At 38.6% G+C, this 24,005-nt stretch overlaps 2 protein-coding genes across 3 annotated transcripts in view; one reads left to right on the forward strand and one right to left on the reverse strand.

Annotated features, from left to right (window-relative positions):
* Positions 1–15,957, reverse strand: part of LOC108999745 (vacuolar fusion protein CCZ1 homolog B-like) — a 55,043-nt gene extending 39,086 nt beyond the window's left edge. The window contains exons 1-5 of one of the 2 annotated variants that reach the window (XM_018976661.2): positions 15,628–15,957; positions 14,990–15,196; positions 14,592–14,685; positions 3,422–3,602; positions 3,067–3,176 (exon numbers count right to left, since the gene is read on the reverse strand). In XM_018976661.2, the coding sequence (XP_018832206.1) occupies positions 3,067–3,176; positions 3,422–3,602; positions 14,592–14,685; positions 14,990–15,171 (567 nt within the window). In that variant the 5' untranslated portion in view covers positions 15,172–15,196; positions 15,628–15,957. The remainder of the gene's footprint in view (positions 1–3,066; positions 3,177–3,421; positions 3,603–14,591; positions 14,686–14,989; positions 15,197–15,627) is intronic. The other variant, XM_018976647.2, reaches the window with a different exon arrangement.
* A 1,732-nt stretch (positions 15,958–17,689) lies between these two features.
* LOC108999266 (protein FAR1-RELATED SEQUENCE 5-like) lies at positions 17,690–20,063 on the forward strand. Its single transcript, XM_018976134.2, has 4 exons — positions 17,690–18,823; positions 18,929–19,753; positions 19,853–19,915; positions 19,993–20,063. The coding sequence occupies exons 1-4, from the start codon at positions 17,690–17,692 to the stop codon at positions 19,996–19,998; spliced, it is 2,028 nt and encodes a 675-aa protein (XP_018831679.2). The 3' UTR covers positions 19,999–20,063.
* Positions 20,064–24,005: the final 3,942 nt, after the last annotated feature.

A 24,005-nucleotide genomic window follows, 5' to 3' on the forward strand; every position in this document is an offset into this window, starting at 1 on the left:
AAACTGAGGCCCACAAATTCCTGCCCCAAGACACATCGTTTCAGCCACTGAACTTTATCAGTTAGCTAACCCATCTGTCTTCCCATAACTAACAGGACATATATAATGTCCTTATATGAACCAACAACTCTGTCTTCCCCTTCGCGCCTCTGACCCCTACTAGAAATGCAGCACCGCCTAGCCTGGGCACACCTGCCAATTCAGTCCTCTTCACGTCTTGTGGCCCCTCTTTCCAACCTAGGAGTGCCTCCCTATACAATGAACGATGCTCCCCATACGAGGGCTGAGTTAACTCAGACCTCTCCTTCAGGCCAGAACCACCACATCCACTGACTTCCTGCAATGCTACCATTAAGTTCCTCCAACCCACACCATTTCTATCTTCTGGGATGAAGATGAAGCTCCGCCGCCCCCCTCCTCCATACTCCACCAAAGCCAAATATGCACCTCTGGAGTTGGAGCACCGTTGCACAATATAGCCCCTGTCCCCATCCCTATGGGCAGAATAATACCCCTTGCTCACTGCCTTCAAACACCCTTCCAAAGCTTTGTGAAACCACCAAGCTGTTTCCAACCCCACTCTCATATTCTTCACCACTTTCCATCCTTTTTCACACAATAGAATGTATTGACCATCCCTTCTCACCTCAAACAACTTAGACTCAATCACTACACGTTTCATGGAAAGCATTGACGAGGATGTAGATAACCCTTAGCAAAAAATTACCAAAGGCAAAAAAACAACATTTTTTCTCAAATGTATGGAGAGAAAAAATTTAGAGAGAGAAAGCAAAACATGCGAAAATATGATAAATATTGGGGGTCATTAGATAGGCTGAGTTTGTTGATGTTGATTGCAGTTGTGCTTAATCCACAAGGAAAGTTCGGGCCTTTTAGTTTCCACTTGAAAAAATTCATGATGAGACTCAAGCTGAAAAATTGGTGTCGAGTGTGAGACAGCTATTAGTGGATTTGTATGGGGAGTATAATGTGACATTCGGTTCTACCATGACTAGCCGAGAACATGAGCCACCTCGGACATCTACAATCATAGATGATGGTAATGGCAATGCTGAGACATTATGGTACGATGAAAGTGATCAACCATCATCCCCCTTGGGCTCTACTGTTGCCAAAACAGAGGTGGATCAGTATTTATCAGATGGTTGTGAGGCCTGACCTTTTTTTGATTAGTTGATTTTGTGGAAAGTAAATGAGGCTAACTATCCTATACTTGCAAGGATTGCATGAAACTTGTTGGTCATGACTGTTTCCACGATTGCATCCATGTCAACATTTAGTACGGGAGGTCATGTACTTGATCATTTTTGGAGTTCATTGCCTCCAAGAAATGTTGAGGCCTTTAGTTATCCATTGGTTGAAACATCTGTTGACACCAATTGATATTCGAGAGTCCATAGATAACATGGAAGGTTTCTTGGTGGAATTGGGTATTATTTTGATATTCATTCAATATTCATTTGTTTTTATAATTTAATTTTAGTAGTTTTCATTATCAGAAGTCACTAATATTTGACGTTTAATTCTTATCTAGGTTTCTATAGAAAGTTGAACGCAGATCAAATGTCATAATCGTTGAAGATTGAAGCATCAAGAGTGAAGAATCAAGAATATTTATTTATCTTATGTTTTGTAATTGTAAAACTTTTATTTCTTTTTTATACAAGGGGGAAGGGCGATTCGATCATTGGTTCTCTTAATGAGAAACCAAGATGTTGCCAATTGATCCAAAGGTGCATTGGTGTTTAAGACAATTTGGTTTGTAGTTGTAATGTGTATATTAGACATCTTTTTTTATACATGAGGAGGTGGGATTCGATTCTTGGTTCTCTTAATAAGAAACCAAGGTGTTGCCAATTGATCCAAAGGTGCATTGGTGTTTAAGGCAATTTGGTTTGTATTTGTAATGTGTATATTAGACATCTAGTGGAGTTGTTTATACTTTTTTTTTTTTTTTTTGGTTACCTAGTATGTAGTTACTATTTTTAATTTGTTATTTTTTTGTTAACCTAACATTAAAAGTATAGTTAAGAAATTAAAATGAAACTTAAATATTAAAAATGGCCTTTTTTTATGAGGGGGGAACCACACCACGGCAGAGCCTTTAGGACTCACCCAAGGAACCTAAACCACCTGGGAGACTAGCACAAAAACACACTACCATGGGATCAAACTGTGATTTAAGCGGGAGGCCATGACAGTGGGTTTCTCGCCGCCCTTATAAGTCTGCCCTCACCACATGAGGGTAAAAATTAATCTAGACATAGAAGCTCTCCATATTACCCACAGTTTGGATTTTCAGGCCTGCCTCTCATTAGGAAATATTGATGTGATTCTATTCAATTAATAATTATAACAGATCACAAAATCCACTACTGCAAATCAGAAGTCTCTTGTCCAACAAAGCACCCATATGTTTGATGATGAACAAAGCATTTGCATGAAAATCATTCAACCACAGACAAAAATCTACCTTAAAAACAGGTCAAACAAATAAACATCTAAATACAGCTAAGCGACCTGCATGGCAGAAAAAAATATTCAAGAGAGAAAGGGGGCGAGAGAGAGACAGAGAGAGAGAGTATTAGAGCATTCCAATGGGTTATGCATTTTGCATCTCTATGTAACATAACTAAGCAATCCTCAAAAAACTGTCTCCATCAGATTATGCAAAGGAAATGTCAAATGCTTTTTCTATTACAGTACCAATACCAATGTAGATGGACACTATTCATCAATGCATACTTTTTTTTTTATAAATTTCTCTCTCTACCTCTCTTTTCTTCTTCTTCTTCCTCCTTTCATCCATATATCTCTGTCATTTATCTCTCTCTATACTGTCATTTGTTTATATCTTCAATGAAATAGGGAGAAATTTGGATAAGCTGTTGGATGGTGTAGTAGAAAAAATGGTTGGTTAAAATAGAAAAAAGAGGTTTTGGTTAGCTACTTTAGATAGAAATATAGGGAAATTAATGTAAAGTCTTAGTGAAAATAGTTTTTGAAAGACGTACAACTAATGAACATAATTTTTGAAAGATGTACCTGAACTTCAATTGCAGCCTCCCTACTTACAGTCAGCATCTGCACAGTTCCACGCTCCTTTAAACAGTCACGGAATGATGGTAACAGGAGTTTCTTGCCAAAAAGGAAATCTGTCTCAAAGAGAAAAATTACAAGGTATGAGATACGGCAACCTTAGCATTACGTGGGTAGAACAAATCCAGTTGAGACAGCATTTGATACAGCAACTTCAGCATTACCCCAGCAGCAATGATCCAATGGAGACCACTTTTGACAGGCTGACAATTTAGTGACTCACTATGAAATAGTTTTAACTATCGACAAAAGAAATTTAGATTTAGGTAATTTAGCAGTATATAAGTGCTTGATGATGTACCTCTTAGATAATCCATCATGAAGGGGTGCAGATGAGCTCGAATTAATCCTCCAGCAGGTTCTTTCTCAAGCAATGCTCGTATGGATCCATGAAACATTAGAAAAAGGGAATGAACTTCCTTAAGAACCTTTTGTAATGCAGCAATCCGCCATATAGCTTCTGACTCATTTTTCTCCACTATCTTCAAAACAGAACAGAATTTAGAACTAATTTCTAGAAACTTCAATAAGCTTACAAGTGATGGCATTTGAACATCATGTGATCAAAATCTAAACATTGATCAAGATTTCAATTTTTTTAGATAAATCGCTTTGGATCAAGGACATTTCAGAAAGTTGTATAGTGTGATATATATTGAGCTCTATATGTAATCACAAACACGGACAAACATATAAACTAGAGAGTGTGTGTGCATGTGTATGATGAGTGAGAGAAGTGAGATTCTTTTTCTTATTGGCATTGGGTGTCTGGGACAATATCCCAACTAATCCAAGGGGTGCATATGCCCTCGGCATGTTTCCGACAAGTGCACCTTGAGTAATTCAAGGAAAAATTCTCTCAGTCCGATGACCCCTACAAATTGCTTGCACCCAAAGGTTCGAACTTAGATATGGAGGAAGCATACCAGTAGGACCAAGGCTCTTACAACTTGAGCCAACTCCTAGGGGTATATGAGCGAGAGCAATGATTCTACCACCCAATCTGATTCATTCCCTCAAAGGGACAAGGATAGAAGGAAATTTTTCATGCTATGGAGCAAAATCCAGACACAATGTACAGAGGAAAGATGTCACAAACATACAAACAATGAAACTTACCAGGCTATCACAATATCATGAAGGGAACTCAAGCCCTAATATCTCGTATGCGATTATGCGATACTAGATATTGGTTTCAAAGTCACAAAGTTGTAATAGCCGAAGGAGGGCCCAAGTCACATCTAGGCTTATACTCTAAAAGGACTAATCAAAATAACAATTAGAGTCCCTTTGAATTATTATATAGCATAACTTCTCCATCTAGGCAATGTGGGATCTCATTCACCACCCTCCTATACTCAATCCATGTTATTACAATCCCCCCTTAAATCTTTGACATCCTCTATCACAACCCAGATTGTATTCAAGGGGTAAAATAGGAATTTTGTAATTGTGTTCGTTATTATTGTTATTACTATTTTTGTAAGACTACCTTATGGGCTTTAAAGAAGTATTAGAAAAGTAGCTTAGTGCATAGAATTAAGGTGTAACATGGCCTAGTCCATGTTCAAGGCCAAATCCATTTCCCAATAGGAATAGCCAGTAGAATCTAAGAAAAATGAGAAATCCTTGTTGTATAATGACTCCTTTTGACCAATCAAATTTGACACCACCTAATTTATAGGGATAAAGCCTAAAGTTTAGGGCAACATTTCCTAAAATAGCATTGCCAGATTTTTCCTAGAAGATTTAGAAGTTGTTTAAAAGTGTCATAGAAAACAATCAATTCCTACTAGGAGTAGGAGTGCCACTCTGCTGCCAACCCTCTTTCTTAGGTATAAATACAAGATTTTAGGACCCCTTTTCTTTAAGACTAGCTGCCAAACTCTAGGAGCTCAAAATCTTTTTGACTTAAAAACCGTATTTTTGTCAGCCTTGAGGTTTCCCAACAAAACCTAACCTTTTCTGATAAAAAGGACCATAAACTGTATTATTTCACCCCAGCCACAATCCCCCTTACTGCTGCCCCTTTGGTCATTTAGGTGAGTTTTCTTCAAGTTTTCTGAGGTCCAGTTTGGATTCAAGAATCACTCCAACTCATCTCATCTCATCATTACAACTTTTTCAAATTTTCATACAAAATATAATAAACAATTCAACTTTTTCAAATCCCAAAACAATAATAATATTAAAAAATAAAATTCCAAACCGCACCTTAGTTTATCAAAGTTAAAGTTTAGATCTCTAATAACCTTCTAATAGATTTCTACATCTTCGTTGAATGATTTTGTCATGAAAATCAGTGCAAGATCTATTATTTCATGCCAAATTCATCAACTCAAATCCCAAATAGCCACTAGAACTCTATTTTTTCTCTAGTAAGACATGATAAAGATAAAAATAAAAAATAAAAAAAACATGCACACATGAAATTCTAAGTACACACACAGCACGTAGTATGGCTCGATAGGAAAATTCATGGCATCTTAGGAGAGTAATTACATGATAAAGGTGCTGCTGTGTATTTGACGGCACTACAATCACCTGGAAAAGCTGATTCTAGGGTCTTCACTTGGTCAAAACACTACACAACTTGAATCCTAGGTGATTGTAGGCTCTTCACTTAGTCAGTGCAAGATTTATTCTTTCATGATAAATTCATTAAGAACTCAAATCCCAAATAGCCACTAGAACTCTATTTTTTCTCCTCTAGTAAGGCATGACAAAGATAGAAAGCATGCGCACATGAAATTCTAACTACACACACAGCACACAGTATGGCTCGATAGGAAAGTGCATGGCATCTTAGGAGAGTAACTACATGACAAAGCTGCAGCCATGTATTTGACAGCACTACAATCACCTTGAGGGTCTTTACTTAGTCAAAACATAACAAAAATTTAATCCTATGCCCAAACACTAATAAGATACTTTTCCTACAAACCCAAACACCTCAAGTATAACGTAAACATAGGGATTTTACAGAGAATACCCTTGCTTCCAGTGGCTAGAAATTCCAGCAAACAGCTACAAGAGTTGGGCTGACTTTAGGAACCTTGGAGCCTACCAGTATGGCTGTCATTGAGGCCGTTTTATGACCTTCACAGCAACCTAAGAGCCTTAGTAATTTTGTACTTATAAAAAAAACAAAAGAGACATTTTTTTTTAGTAAAATAAAAGAAACAGAGTTGCTTTGCTATTGAATGGGTCCGTAGAGGAGCAGAAGTCAATTTTACCCCTTAGTCTTAAAAACAACATTAAGTAAAGTTTGTATCGGTACTCAGATGGTATTGCATTGTATGACTGATTACATTGCTAAGAAACGTTCTTACTAGTTTTGTGAAGCCAAGAGCAGTAAGTAAATATAACCACACCTTTGTATACTTTTCTAAAGTGTGTAAGCAAACATTATCATGTCTTTTAGTTCTCTAGTATAAATGCAATGCTCTTTTTCTGAAATGTTGTGTTTTAAGTCGTGTAATGTAAAGTTTGTTCTCTACTAGCCCATTTGATGAAATGCAAGAAAGGAATTTAAAAGGAAAGGATTACATTGTGTGTAGTGTTTGATGACCAACAACAGAAAACTGATGACTGATGTCCGGGAGGATGGCAACGCCAAGAATGACTCACTTCAGTTCACCTAGTGATGCTCATCTCCTTCTTGACTAAGTTCCACTAGTAGCTACGGGTTGGAATCGCGATCTTTAAGATCGCCAACCCAAGCACCTAGGGCGTAATCGTGTGCAACGAGGATTGCATGGATAATATGTATGCAAGATGTTAAAGTTATGAAAGTCATTTAAAAATGAAAACTTGTTTAATTTAACGTGATATTTAATGTGTGATGTATTGCTTACAGAGCATTCGACTTACTATTTGTTTTCTTTTGCTTTAACCTTCCCAGGTGACGAAGAGTTCAATGATAGGGTCTACAAGCCAGGAGTAGCTCATAGAGAATGAGGCCAATGTCAATGGACAGCAAAGCTTTCCTTAATTTACGCTTTCCTTCTTCTATTCTTCTTTCCTTATTTCAACTTTCCTTAATTTACTTAGGCTTATACAGTTAGCATATTGACAGAGTATAGTTTCCAAATAGGGCTAGACTGCTAGAATCATTCATAGATTATTTTCTTTCGATGTACAGTTATCTTGTAAAGTTGATTTATAATATACATATCAACTTGAGAATGTTTAATAAAGCTTTATTGGGGAAATGGCTATGGCAATATCACTTGGAGGGGGGGTCATTGTGGAAGGAGGTTATTGACGCTAGATATGGAGTTGCTTGGGGGGTTGGTGCTCTAACGAGGTGAAAGGGGGTATGGTGTGGGCTTATGGAAGTTTATTAGGAGGGGATGGCCATGTTTTGAAAAACATATTAGCTTTGTAGCTGGTGAGGGCAACATAATCAATTTTTGGCAGGATGTGTGGTTTGGACGACAAGCGCTGGATAGGGCCTTTCCAGCTCTCTATCATATTGCAGCTAATAGGGAGGCTTCAATGGCGGATATGCGGATATTTTCTCATGGTTCTCACCAGTGGAACATTCTTTTTAATAGGGATCTTCATGATTGGGAATTATCCATTGTAGCAGATTTTTTCATACTAATATATTCCATGGGGACCCCTATTGCACAACGGGATAGATTGAAGTGGAGGTCCAATAATCACAAGAAATGTATTGGTAAGGAGTGCTATAAAATTTTGGTAACACAAAATTCTACTCCTTTCCCTTAGAAGAACATTTGGAGGTCTAGCGTGCCTTCTAAAGTAGCCTTTTTTGTATGGAATGCAGCTCTGAAGAAGATTTTGACTACAGATAATTTGAAAAATAGGGGATGTGTAGTGATGGAGTGGTGTTATATGTGCAAAAGAATAGAGAATCTGTGGACCACCTCTTACTACATTGTGAGGTAACAAGGGTGTTGTGGGACAAGATATTTCAAAGCGTCGATGTTGCTTGGGTCATGCCTTTGAGGGTGGTGGATTTGTTGGGTTGTTGGAGGAAAATGCAAGGCTGTCCTCAAATGACAGCAGTGTGGAAGATGATCCCGTTGTGCATCATGTGGTGTATTTGTTCGGAAATGAATGCTCAATGTTTTGAAGATAAGGAGCGCACAATGACGGAACTGAAGAATTTTTTTATTCACACCTTATTGCTTTGGTTTTCAGCCATTGTGTTAAATGGGAACAATGTTTATGACTTCTTATCTTTAATTTATCATTCTTAGAATGTATTTAGTTGTTCTCTTTTATATTTCCTGTGTACATGGGCTATGCCTATTCATTCATATCAATAATATTTATCTCTTACTTATAAAAAAAAAAAAAATATACAGATCACTCAAAGGCCAAAATTCATTCGGCCATTCACACAATTTTGACATGGTATCAAGAGCAGGTTCCTAACTACCGTGCCTCCTTCGAAATTTTTTTCTCGGGCTTGTGGGTTTCTTAGTTTCGGCACCTTCTATGGTTAGTCCGATGTGAATTCCTCATCTTCTCAGAATTGCATTTCTTCAACTGGTTGTTCTCTTAGTTTTTGCGCCTTCTGTCATGAGTCCGACGTGAATTCCTCATCTTCTCGGAATTGTGTTTCTTTGACTAGGTGTTCTCGGCACTTCTGTGCCTTCGTGACTGTCACCGTAAGCTTCGTCTAGGTGTTCTCGGCACTTTTGTGCCTTCGTGACTGTCACAGCACCCTTGGGTGGGATTCTCGGCTTCTTCTGGTTGTTCTCAGGGCTTCTTCTGGTTGTTCTCGGCACGTCTGTGCCTTTGTGGTTGTCGCAACAGCTATCTCAGTCTTATTTCGGCTTCTTTGTGTAGTTGTGGCTCTTGGTCTCTGCTGAAAAGTGTTTCGTACTTCTTGCTTCATCTCTCAGACACGTCCAAGGTTCTTATCTCAATTTATTTCCGTCTTCTGGAATTTTTTTTTTTCTGTTTTGCTTTGTCTCGGGATTTATTTATTTGCGATGAACTCTGCCCCTGTGTGTCAAGTTTACGGGCAAAAATTACTCTCCGTGGGCTTTTCAATTTGAAATTTTTCTCAAGGGAAAATATCTTTGGGGCCATATTGATGGCACGGATTGTGCACCTCATCCTGATAAATCTAAGGATTCAGTGTCTTCTCCTTAATGGTCTGTACTTGATGCTCGGATCATGTCTTGGCTTCTTGGTTCGATGGAGCCACATATTGTCACCAACTTGCGGGCTCATTGCTCCGCTCAATCCATGTGGAAATACTTGAATAAGGTTTATCATCAAGATAATGATGCTCGTCGCTTTCAGTTAGAACATGCGATTGCCATGTTTCAACATGGTAGTCTTTCTATCCAATACCACTACTTGGCATTTCTTACTCTTTGGCATGAATATACTGATATGGTTACAGCGGGTGTTCTCGTTGCCGCTCTTTCGACTATTCAAAAGCTTCACAAGACTAGCCGACGTGATCAGTTTCTTATGAAACTACGCCCGAAATATGAATCTGTTCGCTCCTCTCTAATGAACAGATCTCCTGTTCCCTCCCTTGATATTTGTTTTGGTGAGTTACTTCGCGAAGAACACCGTCTTAGTACTCAAGCTATTTTGGAACAATTTCATGGCAGTTCAGGGACGACAATTGTGGCTTATCCTGCCCAAAGACGAGGACCACCTATGAATTCTAAAAACTTGCAGTGTTTCTGCTGCAAGGAATATGGGCATATTACTGCCAATTGTCCTAAGAAATACTACTCTTATTGCAAGAAGAAGGGTCACATTATAAAAAAATGTCGTATTCGCCCCCAGAATCATCAAGCCCAAGCATTTCAAACTTCTGTCATTACCCCTCCAGCAGCGACTTCTGCAGCACATGACTCTTCGTCAGGTGCTTCCTCTATTCCTGCACCACCTGCAGCGACTTACTGCACACCAGAAATGGTGCAACAGATGCTAATTTCGGCATTACCAGCAATGAGGTTCCAAGGTAACAATTCTACTAAACTCTAGTACATGGACTCGGGGGCCTCTAATCACATGACGAATAATCCCACTACTATGTGTCATTTTCGACCCTATGCTGGTCATTCTCCTCTTCAGACTGCCAATGGCAGTTCTTTGCCAATAGCTGCTGCTGGAGATGCCTCTTCTAAGTTTATTGATGTGTTTCTGGCTCCTCAGCTTTTCACGAATCTTATTTCTCTTGGTCAATTAGTTGATAACAATTGTACTGTTAATTTTTCTGGTGACAGTTGTGTTGTGCAGGACCAGGTAACGGGGGAGCCAATCCCGAAGGGACCTAAAGTGGGGTGTTTGTTTCCACTACTTTTGCCTGTTCCAGCACTGTCTTCAGTCTCTTCTATTAAGTATTTTGCTTGTAATAATGTTCCAAATCTTAGTATGGTGTGGCATCATTGTTTAGGCCACCCCAATACTCAGATCTTATCTCATGTATTGCACTATGTTTTTCTTGGTAATAATAAACATTCTTCTTTATCTCTTGAGTGTGATTCTTGAAAACTTAGTAAAGCAAAACTCTTCACTTTCCTTTGCATGCTAATAGAGCTTCTCACTGCTTTGATCTTATCCATAGTGATGTTTGGGGACCTTCCCCGATTAGTTCACATGAAAAATTTAAATATTATATGAATTTCATTGATGATCATAGCAGATTTATTTGGGTCTATTTTCTTTGCTCTAAATCTGAGATTTTTCGTACTTTCATTGAGTTTTTAGCGTATATTGACAATCAATTTTCTACTTCTATTAAGATATTACGCACAGATTCTAGTGGTGAATATGTGTCTATTGAGTTTCAGACATTCTTGGCTTCTAAAGATATTATTCATCAACGATCATGTCCCGCTACTCCACAACAGAATGGAGTAGCCGAACGCAAAAATCGTCATCTCCTAAATGTGGTACGTACTCTCTTGTTAGAATCTTCGGTCCCATCCATGTTCTGGATTGAGGCTCTGAAAACTGCTACTCACTTGATTAATCGTTTACCTTCCCAAGTCTTACACATGGAGTCTCCCTATTTTAGCTTGTTTGCTAAGCAACCTAGTTACGATAATCTCCATGCTTTTGGTTGTGTATGTTTTGTTCATTTACCACCTCATGAACAACATAAATGATCTGTTCAATCTGTTAGAAGTGCATTTTTGGGATATAATGCGTGTCAAAAAGGATTTGTTTGCTATGATCCTACATTACATCGTACACGCATTTCTACGAATGTTATTTTCTTTGAAAATCAACATTTTTTCCTATGTCCTCTGTGCCTTCCCCTTCTAATGTGGTTCTCCCCTCCTTTGAACAGCAATTCTCGAATCTTCATCAAGTCAGCTCCCACTTTAAACCAGGTATTGTGTATACGAGACGCTCCCCGCCCACAGTCTCTTCGGGTGGCTCACCCGATATCTGATCCTACCATGTTCTAGAATCAGTCAGTTGTAGCACCTATAGAGGCTTTGGTATGTCGCTCTCCTCGAGTGTCTGTACCTCTAGATAGGTATGGGTTTTCCTCTTCCAGTTCTGGTCATTCTATTTCAGCTCTTGCAGCTGCATTGTCCAATTTTGATATTCTCACATGCTACTCGCACATTGTCAAGCATAACTGTTGGCGACAAGCCATGCAGGAAAAAATTGCTGCTCTAGAGGCCAATCACACATGGGACATTGAGCGTTATCCTCCCACCATTGTTTCTCTGGGTTGCAAATGGGTTCACTCAGTCAAGGTTTGATCTGATGGAAGTTTGGATCGTTAAAAAGTTCGGCTTGTTGCACTTGGGAATAATCAAGAATATGGTGTCAATTATGAAGAGACCTTTGCACATGTGGCTAAGATGACTATTGTTCGTACTATCCTCGCTCTTGCTACTTCAAATAATTAGCCATTACATCAGATGGATGTCAAAAATGCTTTTCTTCATAGGGATCTTAAAGAGTATATTTATATGAAGCCCCTCCGGGATTGTTTTCTTCTGCGACTTCGCATGTGTGTAAGCTTCGTCGCTCTATAGTCTCAAACAAGCTCCGAGGGCCTGGTTTGATAAATTTCAAACTACTTTATTACAATTTTTCTTCCAGTAGAGCAAATATGACACTTCCTTGTTTCTACGGAAATCAGACCTAGGTATTGTTGATCTTTTGGTGTATATTGATGATATTGCAATCACTGGTTCTGATTTTGCTTTACTTGGTCAGCTCAAGACTCATCTCTTCGAGTCCTTTTATATGAAAGATCTTGGATCTCTCACATATTTTATTGGTCTTGAGGTGCATCGTAGTTCATTTGGTATTTCCCTCAACCAGTAGAAGTATGCTAGTGATCTGGTGGCTACAGCCGGTCTGCAGGAGGCCACTCTGTTGATACTCCCATGGAATTGAATGTCAAGCTTCGCAAGAAGAAGGGTGACTTACTTGTTGATCCCAGTTTATACCGAAAGTTGGTGGGTAGTCTTGTCTATCTCACCATTACTAGACCCGACATTTCCTTTGGATTACAGCAAGTCAATCACTTTCTTCATACTCCTCGTCATCTCCATTTGGCTGTTGTTCGTAGGATCATACGCTATGTTCAAGACACTTATGCCCATGACTTATTCTTTCCTGCAAGCAATTCCCATCGTCTTATTGCTTATAGCGACGCTAATTGGGTTAGTTGTGCAAATACATGTCGCTCCATTACTAGTTGGTGTGTGCTTTTAGGTGATGCATTGATCTCCTGGAAGAGTAAGAAGCAAGACAGAGTCTCTAAGTCATCTACAAAATCTGAATACCGGGCGATGTCTCTTGCTTGTTCTAAAATTATTTGGTTTCGAGGTTTGTTTGCTGAGCTAGATTTTTCTGAGACCGATCCTACACCTCTACATGCTAATAATACGAGTGTCATTCAGATCATAGCCAATTATGTCTATCATGCGCGCACGAAGCATATTGAAGTCGACTGTCACTCTATCTGTGACGCATTTGAAGCTCGTGTTATCACTTTTCTACATGTTTCCATTGAACTACAAATTGCTGATATCTTCACCAAAGCTTTCACTCGCCATCGACATTGCTTCTTAAGTAGCAAATTGATGCTTGTCAATCAACCATCATCAATTTGAGGGGGGCTGTCAATGGACAGCAAAGCTTTCCTTAATTTATGCTTTACTTCTTCTATTCTTCTTTCCTTATTTCAAATTTCCTTAATTTTCTTAGGCTTGTACAGTTAGCATATTGACAGAGTATAATTTCCATATAGGGCTAGATTGCTAGAATCATTCGTAGATTATTTTCTTTCCATGTACAGTTACCTTGTAAAGTTGATATATAATATACAAATCACTCAAAGGCCAAAATTCATTCGGCCATTCACACAATTTTGACAGACAAGACTAGATTTAGTTTTCTTATGAGTGAGTTTCTTTCTGATATTTCATGGAAACATGTGACTTTATGGCTTTGAAGTAACACAGCTACAAGGAAATTTTATTATTGAGATTCAGAATTTTTTAATGTTTATAGAATCTTATTGTACCTGGCTCATTGAATTGTTCAAGTTATTCGCATTCCTAACCCTAGAGGAAGGGGGTGTTACGTCTTGATCAAGCCAAACCATCATAGCTTGCATGGTTCAACTCCCACACGTCTAGTTGGGATTAATTTGGATACTGTTTGTAACATCCCAATTTCATAAAGCCATGCTACTTTTCCACTTAAAATTTTAAATAGTCATTTGCAGCAGAATTTTTTAAAAGAAAGAAAATTTTTTTTTCAATTGCTAGAGCATTAATTACGTAGATTAATACAATGTATAGAAGAAATACCAAAGTCATCAAATACAAAAGCATCCACATATAAAAACTCAAGAAAGAGCTAGCACATATTTGCCATAACTCCAAAAAGAGAACTCAATTTGAAGTTTCCCTAGAAACACTTATCAAGCCTATTTTTACCTAATAAATAGCCAATGAGGAACTTAGCACCTATGACTACTTTTATAACTAACCAATTCTGTGTGAGTTCTTTTTTTCCAATATGGGTCTGGGGTATTACAAACGCAGAGACAATAGAACCTATGGAGGAAAAAAGAAAAAATTCTATGGAGGAAAAATTATAGTATCCTTAAGGTAACTACTGCCCCATTTTCCATAACTCGCAATAAATTCTAACGTGTATCAATTTCAAAGGCTTATATCTGAGTGCAAAACCATAAAAAACATAGAGTACAAGTATGATACTTTGAATTGATTCTGTAATGTGAAGGACCAGTCTACAGTTTAGGATGCAAGTTATTCAAATGCAAGGAAGCAAAGCAACACCATAACAGATCTGCCAATGAGCAAAGGACATATTGCCATCAATGCATTTTTGGACTGGTAAAGTAAAATGCCTCCATTAATAGTGATCACAGCAGTTTTTTATCTAACCATTTAGAAATGCAATAGCTCATTAAGGAAAAAAAAGAGCAGAATAAATAGAAGACAACAGACGTAGCTTACCATAACCATCCAGATATCTGGTTCTGCCTCATAAAACACATGAGAGTGCCTCTCTGCTTCTATGACCTCGCAAGCAGCCTCAGGAGAGAAAATTCTGTATAACAGAAATGTCATAAATCTAAATTAACAGTAATAATAGAAAGTGCAAACATATCAATAATGTTAGGGTGTGACAAAATGTCGAATTACTTCGTTTTTATTTTTAGTACGATTTCAAGACAAACATACAAGAGCAGAAGTCTTTTCTCCCCTTAAAAAAGTTCTCATACCATTATAATTGTTGAAAGACGCTCCAATAAAAATTTTATTTACACCCCTTCGTTGAAAAAATCAAAGTGCCCCATTAAGTTGTGGTATAAAGAGGAGAACAACAGATATTGCACCCACATAATACTAACCTTGTGAACGTGATAAGCCCTTCACTAAGCCCTATTACTGAAAGCTGTGTTGAAAAGGGCAAGTCAGCAGGAAAGAAAAATAATATCTTGTCCAGCTCCTGCCCTTCTTGTTGTCCCCTTCTTAAATCAAATATGCAAAGTTTTATGGCTTCGGTGGCAGTACTAGCTGATGACAGTCCCATTCTTTCCTCCACAATTGATCAAAACCTTGACGGGGCGAAAGAAGAAAGGGAAAAGTGAGAGAGAGAGAGAGAGAGAGAGAGCACAATAAACAGATTAAAAAATAATCATAAACCAAAAAATTACATTGTAACCGTACTAGCAAGCTACTGCTTCACAATCAAGCATTTATCAAACTCGTCCAAAATCAAACTCGAAAAAATGATGACCAAGATAATCTACATCAATATTATTCAGCTAAACTTAGTTTCTAACTTCTCTATTTAAATAAAAAATAATAATGAAATAGGCTAACGTTCATTGGTCCTCACTCAGGATAAATTCTTCCAGATTATCCACCATTATTGAAATTTTAGAACAGAGTAATAAAGAACTTTTGAACTCGACAAGGAAGATCAATTCATTCAAGTAAACACTGCGTCTCCTCATAGATATCTTAAATGGATATTGAAAATTACCACAAATATGGGTGCTCACTGGTCGGGCTGTCGGTTTGAGATTTTGAGGAGAAGGATCGGAATCCCAATTCCGAAGCTACTCGTATAGATAAGAATTCCAATTTCAAAAACTGATGAATTCATGCAACACATAGAGACAAACCCTAATTTCGCTCCCGTATTACGTTGGCATTGTAGTGGGAATTTGATCCGGCGGAAGAAGTTTCTGAAACTAGGAATGGTAGGTAGCTAGGTTGCGGGACCCAAGAGAAGACCAGAGATTACCGGTGCCTATTTTGAACAGTTGGACGGCACGGTGATTAATTACAGAGCTGTCAGTGGGCCCAGTGCAATATAAAATTGGAATCAACCTCAAACTTCTAACAATTCTTCTACAGCTACACGGGAGGGGTACACGCGGGGGAATTGGCTGACGTGGTATTACGCCACGTCAGCCGATTTATTATTTAAAAAAAAAAAAAAAAACAAATCCAAAACACAAAATGCGGGAAAACATATCTCCTTCAGAAATCGAAATGGGCAAGAAAATACTAACCTAACCCAAACGGAATGAAATCTCTTGAGAATCGAAAGCCATCGATTCCAGCGAAATCCCGTCGGTCTTTGGCGTTGTTGCCGATTCTCGTGTAGGCGTCGTTGCCGAATCCCCTGTAGGCGTTGTTGTCGGTGGCCACTGCGTCTTGGCGTTGTTGTGGGTAGCGAGTGCATATTGGCGTCGTTGTGGGCAGCGACTGCGTCTTGGCGTCACTGTGGGTAGGCACTGAGCCGAATCCCTTGTTGGCGTCGTTGGCGTCGTTGTGGGTAGCGACTCAACTGAGTCTTGGCGTCGTTGTGGGTAGCGACTCAACTGAGTCTTGGTGTCGTTGTGGGTAGGCACTGAGCCGGAGTAGTGTTGTTGTCGTTGTGGGTAGCCACGGTTGGGCGTGGCTGTTGTTGGGGGTGGCTGCTGTCGTTGGGGGTGGCTGTCGATTTCCTGAGTCTCCATTGTATGTGCTTGAGCTGAGTTTATCATTTCTCTGTTTTGATAAATCTAAGCCTAATCGCAGAACAGAATTGATCTTCATATGAATGAAAAATGTATTTAGTTTGATGTAATTTATGTATTCAAATAGAGTACTTCCATCATCATTCAACCACTCTATATTTTTAATTTTCATTTATGTTAGTATGTAATACACAGCCCGATATGTTCATTTTTTGGTTCATGATGTTTTGCATTTGGTCGTATTTAATCCTGGGCAGATAATGTTCTCATTTTTGGTTGATTGGTTGTTTCTCTTTTTCTGTTTGCTTTGGAATTCGAATATGTGATAGTGATTTCATTTGATGCCAGATGCAGTGATGTTGCATGAGATGAATGCATGCTAGATGAATACAGTCATGTTGTAACATTGATAAACTAAACTTGTATACTTAATACGCATAACCTGTTGAATGCTTGGTGCGGCTTTAATGACTCAATTTGACATGATATCCCCAAACCCCTGGAGTAGTAGCTATTTGTGACTATTTTACTCATGGACAGTAATGATAAATTATCTACTTAAAGAGTTTTAGTATTTGTTTCAGGTCTTGAAAAGTTATATTTTCTTTATTGAAAAATGAGAAGAAGTGATAAGGACATACCATCAACTTGTCCAAACTTCACAGCGGACATGCATGGTTACTATGGACCAATTCCTGTGGGGTCATTTGCTTTTTCGCCATATCCAGATGGCTACCAATATCCAAGCAATATCCAAATGGTGATGCAACTGTGTTCATGTATTTATTTTTTTAAAGTTGTTTTTTTTTCCTTTTGTTAAAGTGTAATGTTTTGTTCTTTTTGTAGAATATTGGTTACCCGTCTCCTCTCATGACTACAAGTTCCGCTACGAGCAGAAGAGTTGGTGTAGAGGAAGCAACTGAGTGTAAGGAAACTGATATTCCATGTACTTCCTCTAGAGTTGAAGATGGAGACGAAGATAAACCAGATTCATGAGATACATAAGATGGCACTATCGGGACATCTCAGTTAGATGATGAAGTTGGTGTTGATACTATTGAGGAGCCAAAGTCGGGGATGGAATCTAATTCTTTTGAAGAAGTAATGAGTTATTATAAGCAGTATGTAAAGAAATGTGGGTTTGGAGTGATGACAAGAAGGACTGAGAAGGGAGAGGATGGAAATGTTAGATATGCCACCCTTGGTTGTGCTCGTGGTGGGAAGGCCCGTAATAAGACGTTGAATGTCGCTAGACCACGACCGACAGGAAAGACAGAATGTAAGGCAAAAATTAATGCCTTAAAAGTTGACGGGAAGTTTAGGTTGACAACAGTTCATAATATTCATAACCACGGCCTTAGTCCAACTAAATCGCGCTTCTTCCGATGTAATAGAGAAGTGAGTGACTCCGTAAAAAGAGTTCTAGATACAAATGATTTGGCTGGCATCCGGATGAATAAGAGCTTCGGATCTCTTGTCGTTGGGGCAGGTGGATTTGAGAACCTCCCGTTTTTGGAAAAAGATTGTCGAAATTACATCGACAAGGCAAGACATCTGCGACTTGGGAAAAGTGGCGCTGGAGCGCTTCAAGAATATTTTTTAAGGATGCAGTACAAAAATCCTGGGTTCTTTACATTGATGGATTTAGATAATGAGGGGAGGTTAAAGAATGTCTTTTGGGCAGACCCCCGTAGTAGGGCAGCATATCAGTATTTCTATGATGTGGTCACATTTGACACCACATATCTGACGAATAGATATGGGATGCCTTTTGCACCATTTGTTGGTGTAAACCATCATGGCCAGTCAATTCTATTGGGTGCAGGATTGATATCCAGTGAGGATACGGAGACATTTGTCTGGTTATTTCAGACCTGGTTGAAGTGTATGGATGGTATAGCTCCGAGAGCTATTATCACAGATCAGGACAGAGCGATGAAGAATGCTATTGCCATTGTCTTTCCAGAAAGTCGACATCGATTTTGTTTGTGGCATATACTGAAGAAAGTTCCTGAAAAGCTTAGCTCACATGCTTCGTACAAAAATGGAATGAAAACTGCATTGATGAATTCTGTGTATGACACCCAAAGTGTTGAAGAATTTGAAGAGAGTTGGGATCAGCTAATCACCACGTACAACTTGCATGAGAATGCCTGGCTGCAAAGTTTATATGCTGAGCGTCAACATTGGGTACCGGCATTCTTGAAAGACGTATTTTGGGCTGGAATGAGTACAACACAGCGGAGCGAGAGCATGAATGCCTTTTTCGATGGTTACGTTCATGCTAAGACTAACTTGAAAGAGTTTGTCAACCAGTTTGATAACGCTTTGAAAAAGAAAATTGAGAATGAAACTGCAGCGGACTTCCACTCATTTAGTGTCACTATTCCATGTATATCAAGATCTCCAGTTGAAAAAAAATTCCAAGATTTGTACACAAATGCTAAATTCAGGGAAGTTCAGCAGCAAATTACCGGCATTATTGATATGGATCCGAAGTTACTTAAGAGTGACGGTGTTGTAAAGACGTATCGCATAGAGGATGAAATTTGTGTTGAAGAGTTTACTAAGAGGGTTACATACTACGTGGACTTTAGTGAGGACGATACAGTCGCAAAGTGTTCATGTGGGTTATTTCAGATGAGAGGGATATTATGTAGGCACATTTTGGCAGTATTCAAATGTAACGAGGTTAAATTTGTGCCAGAAAGATACATTTTAGAGCGATGGAGGAAGGACATCAAAAGGAGATACACGTTAATACACAGCAGCTTCGACGCAGGGGATCAACGGGCAGATGCAAACCGATATTCAAGTCTATTGAATATCTGTTATAAGATGATTACCCTTGCAGCGAGTTCATACAAGCATACTGTGGATGCAACAGGGAAGTTATTTGCAATGATTGACTTATATGGTGACAACCAAGAATCCCCATCGCTGACGGTCACAGGTTCCAATGTTGGTTGTACGGCAAAGGACACAACTACAGGTGGTAGCTCACAAAAAGTACTCAGTCCACTAGCTGTGAGAGGGAAAGGCAGACCCCCATCGTTGAGGAGAGCATCGGGGATGGAGAAACGAATGCTAAAAGTTCAAGCGAAGACGAAGAAAACAGCAGTGAAGGGGAAACACAAACAGGTGGATTTTTTATTTTTATTTTTACTTTACATGTTTAGTTGTAATATAATACTGCCGGAATTGAGAAATGTGTATTGTTTTTTGTTATTTGCTTATTAGCGAGATGGAGGAGATACACCAGTCGTGGCGACTTGCCGGAATTTATTTCCCACTTCACAAAGTGTAAGAATTCTCAAATAATTACATATTTTTATAGTAATGTCGATATCACATTTTTAAATTAATATTATCTATTACAGATGTAGTATGGATTGGATGACTCACAACCGCTGGTGTATGGGATGGATCAACCCTCCCCAGTGCAACTTGGTGTCGATGAGACTGAACCGACAATAATGAGATAGATTCAAGTCTTTGTGTTTTGCAATGTAATTCATGGACATATGGTAGATTTGTGTTTTTCACAGTTGGAACAAAGTACTATATTATTTTGGATGGTATGAGAGTTTGTAAAAGGGTGGAAAGATGAAATAGATTTGTTGTTTATATTGTAGACCAATGAGCATGAACAGATTTGTTTTGCAATGAATATGAAGGTCTTTGTTGTTGTTTGAAGTGTATTGTTCATTGGGAATGTGTCATCCAGGATTTGAAGTTAAACTCCTTTTCCATTTAATTGTATCCTGAATTTAATGTCACAGTAAAATGACACCCTGTTTTTATGGTTGGGAATACTTTATTGTTCCATCATTTGGAATTAATAATAATTCACACGTAGCAAAATCTCATCATAATAGGAAGCAGTGGGGTTAAAAAAAGAAAAAGAAAAAAGAGCACAAGTTAGATTACATTTAAGCTACAGGGACAACCCGAAAGGAATAATTCACAAAAATAATTCATTTTTGTTAAACTTCCAATTCACAAAAATTACACGTTTCAATTTACAATGAAAAGTAACACCATCAGTTACAAGTTACTGCCTGTCACCACACAACACTAATAAGTAACATGACACAACAACTGAAAAAACCCAATACACCCGGAGTAGTGTTCTTGAACGTCTTATTTCAGCTTCTTGATCCCGAACCAACATCTCTCTCTTCTTGATCTCATCTACACTCTTAAGGACCTCAATTTTCATCTTCTCGATATCATTCTTCATCTTCTCGATATCGTCGAGTATCTTCATGAATTATTTTTCCTTCCTTAACAATTCAACATTTCTTTTTCGAAGTTTGAGCCCATTCTCTTCAGTACTATCTACCCACTTGAAAAATGTGCAGTACGGCAATCCCTGATCAATTTTATACATATATAAAAATGTTAGATGTACAAGTAATATTAAGCATTTTTTACAAAAAATTATGTTGTTACCTCTTTGTTGTACTTTGGACATCCTAAGAAGGGTCGTCCGGGATTTCTTCTGGTGTTTGAGTATTTCAATGTGGCTTCAAGCACACAATAGCATAATGGTTGACTCGAAGAAGACAATGATGATGATGATGATGACATTGTAGCTTGAACCAAAAATTGGGATGTCAACTAATGTGAACAGATTTTGTAACCAACTGAAAACAATTCATAAAAAATCTCAAATCCTTGATATTGTAGCTTGAACCAAAATCACAATCATGATATTACCAAATAAAATCAAGTTTCATGATATTACCAAATAAAATCAAGTTTCATTCATTCCCATACAATCACAATATTACCAATCTGAAGAGGATTCATGTCAATTATCAATGGAATACCGTACATACAAAAGTACTAGGATTTATATGAGAATAATTGGGATGTCAACCAACCAACACAGATTTTGTAACCAACTAAAACAGTTCATAAAAAATCTCAAATACTAAAACCAATTTGAGGTCAGCTAATTGAAATGCATTAAACCAAACTTGTGCAAGTAGAAGACCTAAATGCATTAAACAGGGCAACCAAGCTTCAGATATCAATACCACTGGATCCTCTATGTTGGTTTTTCTCAGTATCAACAGAACCACAACCACAGTGAATCCCAACGTTACACCACATATTTTTTAATATCAACACAACCACAACCCACAGTAACCACAGTGAATCCTAATGTTAGGTCTCAGGCTTTTCTCAGTATCAACACAATCGAAATTACAGTGAATGCATTAAACAGGGCAACCAAGCTTCAGATATCAATACCACTGGATCCTCTATGTTGGTTTTTCTCAGTATCAACAGAACCACAACCACAGTGAATCCCAACGTTACACCACATATTTTTTAATATCAACACAACCACAACCCACAGTAACCACAGTGAATCCTAATGTTAGGTCTCAGGCTTTTCTCAGTATCAACACAATCGAAATTACAGTGAAGTGATGATTCAGAATAAATGTTCAGAAAACTCGGAAAGAGATGAAGTTGACGAAATGCTAACCTGTTTTCGAGGTTAAGTAGATTGAAACCCAGAGAGGTCTTCAAATTGCAGTGGAAATGAAGCTCTTCGTGGGTTAGGGTTTCGGGCTTCGATATACATAGAGGAAATACAACGATGAAAAATCCAGAAGATGAAATACGAAGTGGAAATGCTAACCTGTTTTCGAGGTGGAGTAGATTGAAACCCAGAGATGTCTTCAAATTGCAGTGGAAATTAAGCTATTCGTGGGTTAGGGTTTCGGGCTTCGATATAGCCGATGAAATTCAAAGATGAAATGCGATTTCGCCGTGGGATGGAAATGCTAACCTGTTTTCGTGGGTGGGAAGGGATGAGTTCGCCGTGGTATGTGCTGTTAGCCACTGGGAAGCAGAGAAGTCTCTCTGGTTTCATGGGGGAGAAGGGGGAATCACACGAAGGGGGAAACTAAGGATGACTAAAATGAGAAAGAGAAATCGTGGGACACGCGAGGGAAAGAATTGTTAGTTGAAACGCAGCGTTTCAGACCTTTGACGTGGCGGGCCCGGGTACGCGACGTGTACCCCTCCCGAGTGCGAACAGCTTTTCTGAACTTCTAAAATAAAGATTGAGTTCAAAATCTCCCCTTTTAAATGCATTAAAAAAACAATTTTACAAAAAATAAAGGTAATTTTTTTTGAATTCTACTATACAGCTGCCCACTGTTCACCCATCCACCGCACTCCATCCGACGTGTATTTTATTTTATTTTTATTTTTTTTTAATGAAAACATGCGTTTCTCTTTTTAGTTTGATTTCAAATCCCCCCCGACCCACGTTCTGCTTCGTCTCCTTGCTTCGTCTCCCGCGTTCTGCTTCGTCGCCCTGTCTGCTTCGTCTCCCGCGTTCTGCTTCGTCGCCCTGCTTCGTCTGCTTCGTCTCCCGCGTTCTGCTTCGTCTACCTGCTTCGTCTCCTTCCCCCGCGTTCTTCCACTCCCCCAGTTGGTGTCCTTTCACCGCCGGCCTCACCCTCTGCCATCCCCGTGCGTCTCCACCACTCCAGAAGTGCGTGGCTCCATCACGGCGGCACCGAGTGACGTTTTATAAATCCACTGGGTTTGCCATTTTTGTACGGCTTGGTCAACTTAACCATTTCCGCACGCTTCAGTCCTGCACTGGGTTGCTGCTGCCGAGAGCCACCGTAGGTCATCTTGCAAGGGTAAGAAATAAAAGAAAATGGGTTTTTATTTTTCTCTTTTTGTTGCATCTCTCCGATCTTCTTGGAGATCCATTCATTCCGGTTTTAATCTGTGTTTTCAACATCCTGTACAGATACTCTGGCCCCATGTTTGCGTAAGCCACCCACCAACAAGAAGGAGATAGATAGGAGGTATCAAAATGGCACCTCCACTATGGCAGACTATGCGCAATTGATTTTTGATATTGTTCTATTTTATTTTGTTTTTTCAACATGCCCAATCAGGAGCAGTTGCGTGTCTTCTCCAAGTAAAAATTTCAAAATGATATTTCAAACATCTTTATTGTTTGTTTGTTTTTTTCTTTGACTAGATATCCTTATCCTCTTATATCATTATCATCAAGTTCATGTCTTTTTACGGTATTTATAAATCCATATAAAAAAAAAAAGACCTTTTCCAAATGTGTTGTTCATTAGATAATATTATTGAATCTCTAGTTCTCTTTTTATGTAAGTATCAATTTACAAAAAAGTCAAAAAAGGTATACCATAGGGGAAAAGAGTGGAGAATTGTCATTCTTTGCACTTCTATCAGATTTTATTCTTTATTGTGACTGAGAGCTTCTGTTTGAGCGGTGCCCATCGTTGAAAATTATTTCTAGTTGTATACTACAAATATTCAAACTTATTATTCAAGTTAATATCCAATTGTATGGTGATGTTGTTTGATTTGTATT

The sequence above is a fragment of the Juglans regia genome, chromosome 13 (genome assembly GCF_001411555.2).
Source record: "Juglans regia cultivar Chandler chromosome 13, Walnut 2.0, whole genome shotgun sequence".
Lineage (NCBI taxonomy): Eukaryota > Viridiplantae > Streptophyta > Magnoliopsida > Fagales > Juglandaceae > Juglans > Juglans regia.

Bases quoted from the DNA above. Each gene is read 5' to 3' on its own strand.
- LOC108999266 (XM_018976134.2), top strand. From the start codon at position 17,690: ATGGAATCTAATTCTTTTGAAGAAGTAATGAGTTATTATAAGCAGTAT. The intron at 18,824-18,928 runs GTATTTTGGGCT...TTTGTCAACCAG, and splicing joins TACCGGCATTCTTGAAAGAC to TTTGATAACGCTTTGAAAAA. The intron at 19,754-19,852 runs GTGGATTTTTTA...TTTGCTTATTAG, and splicing joins TGAAGGGGAAACACAAACAG to CGAGATGGAGGAGATACACC.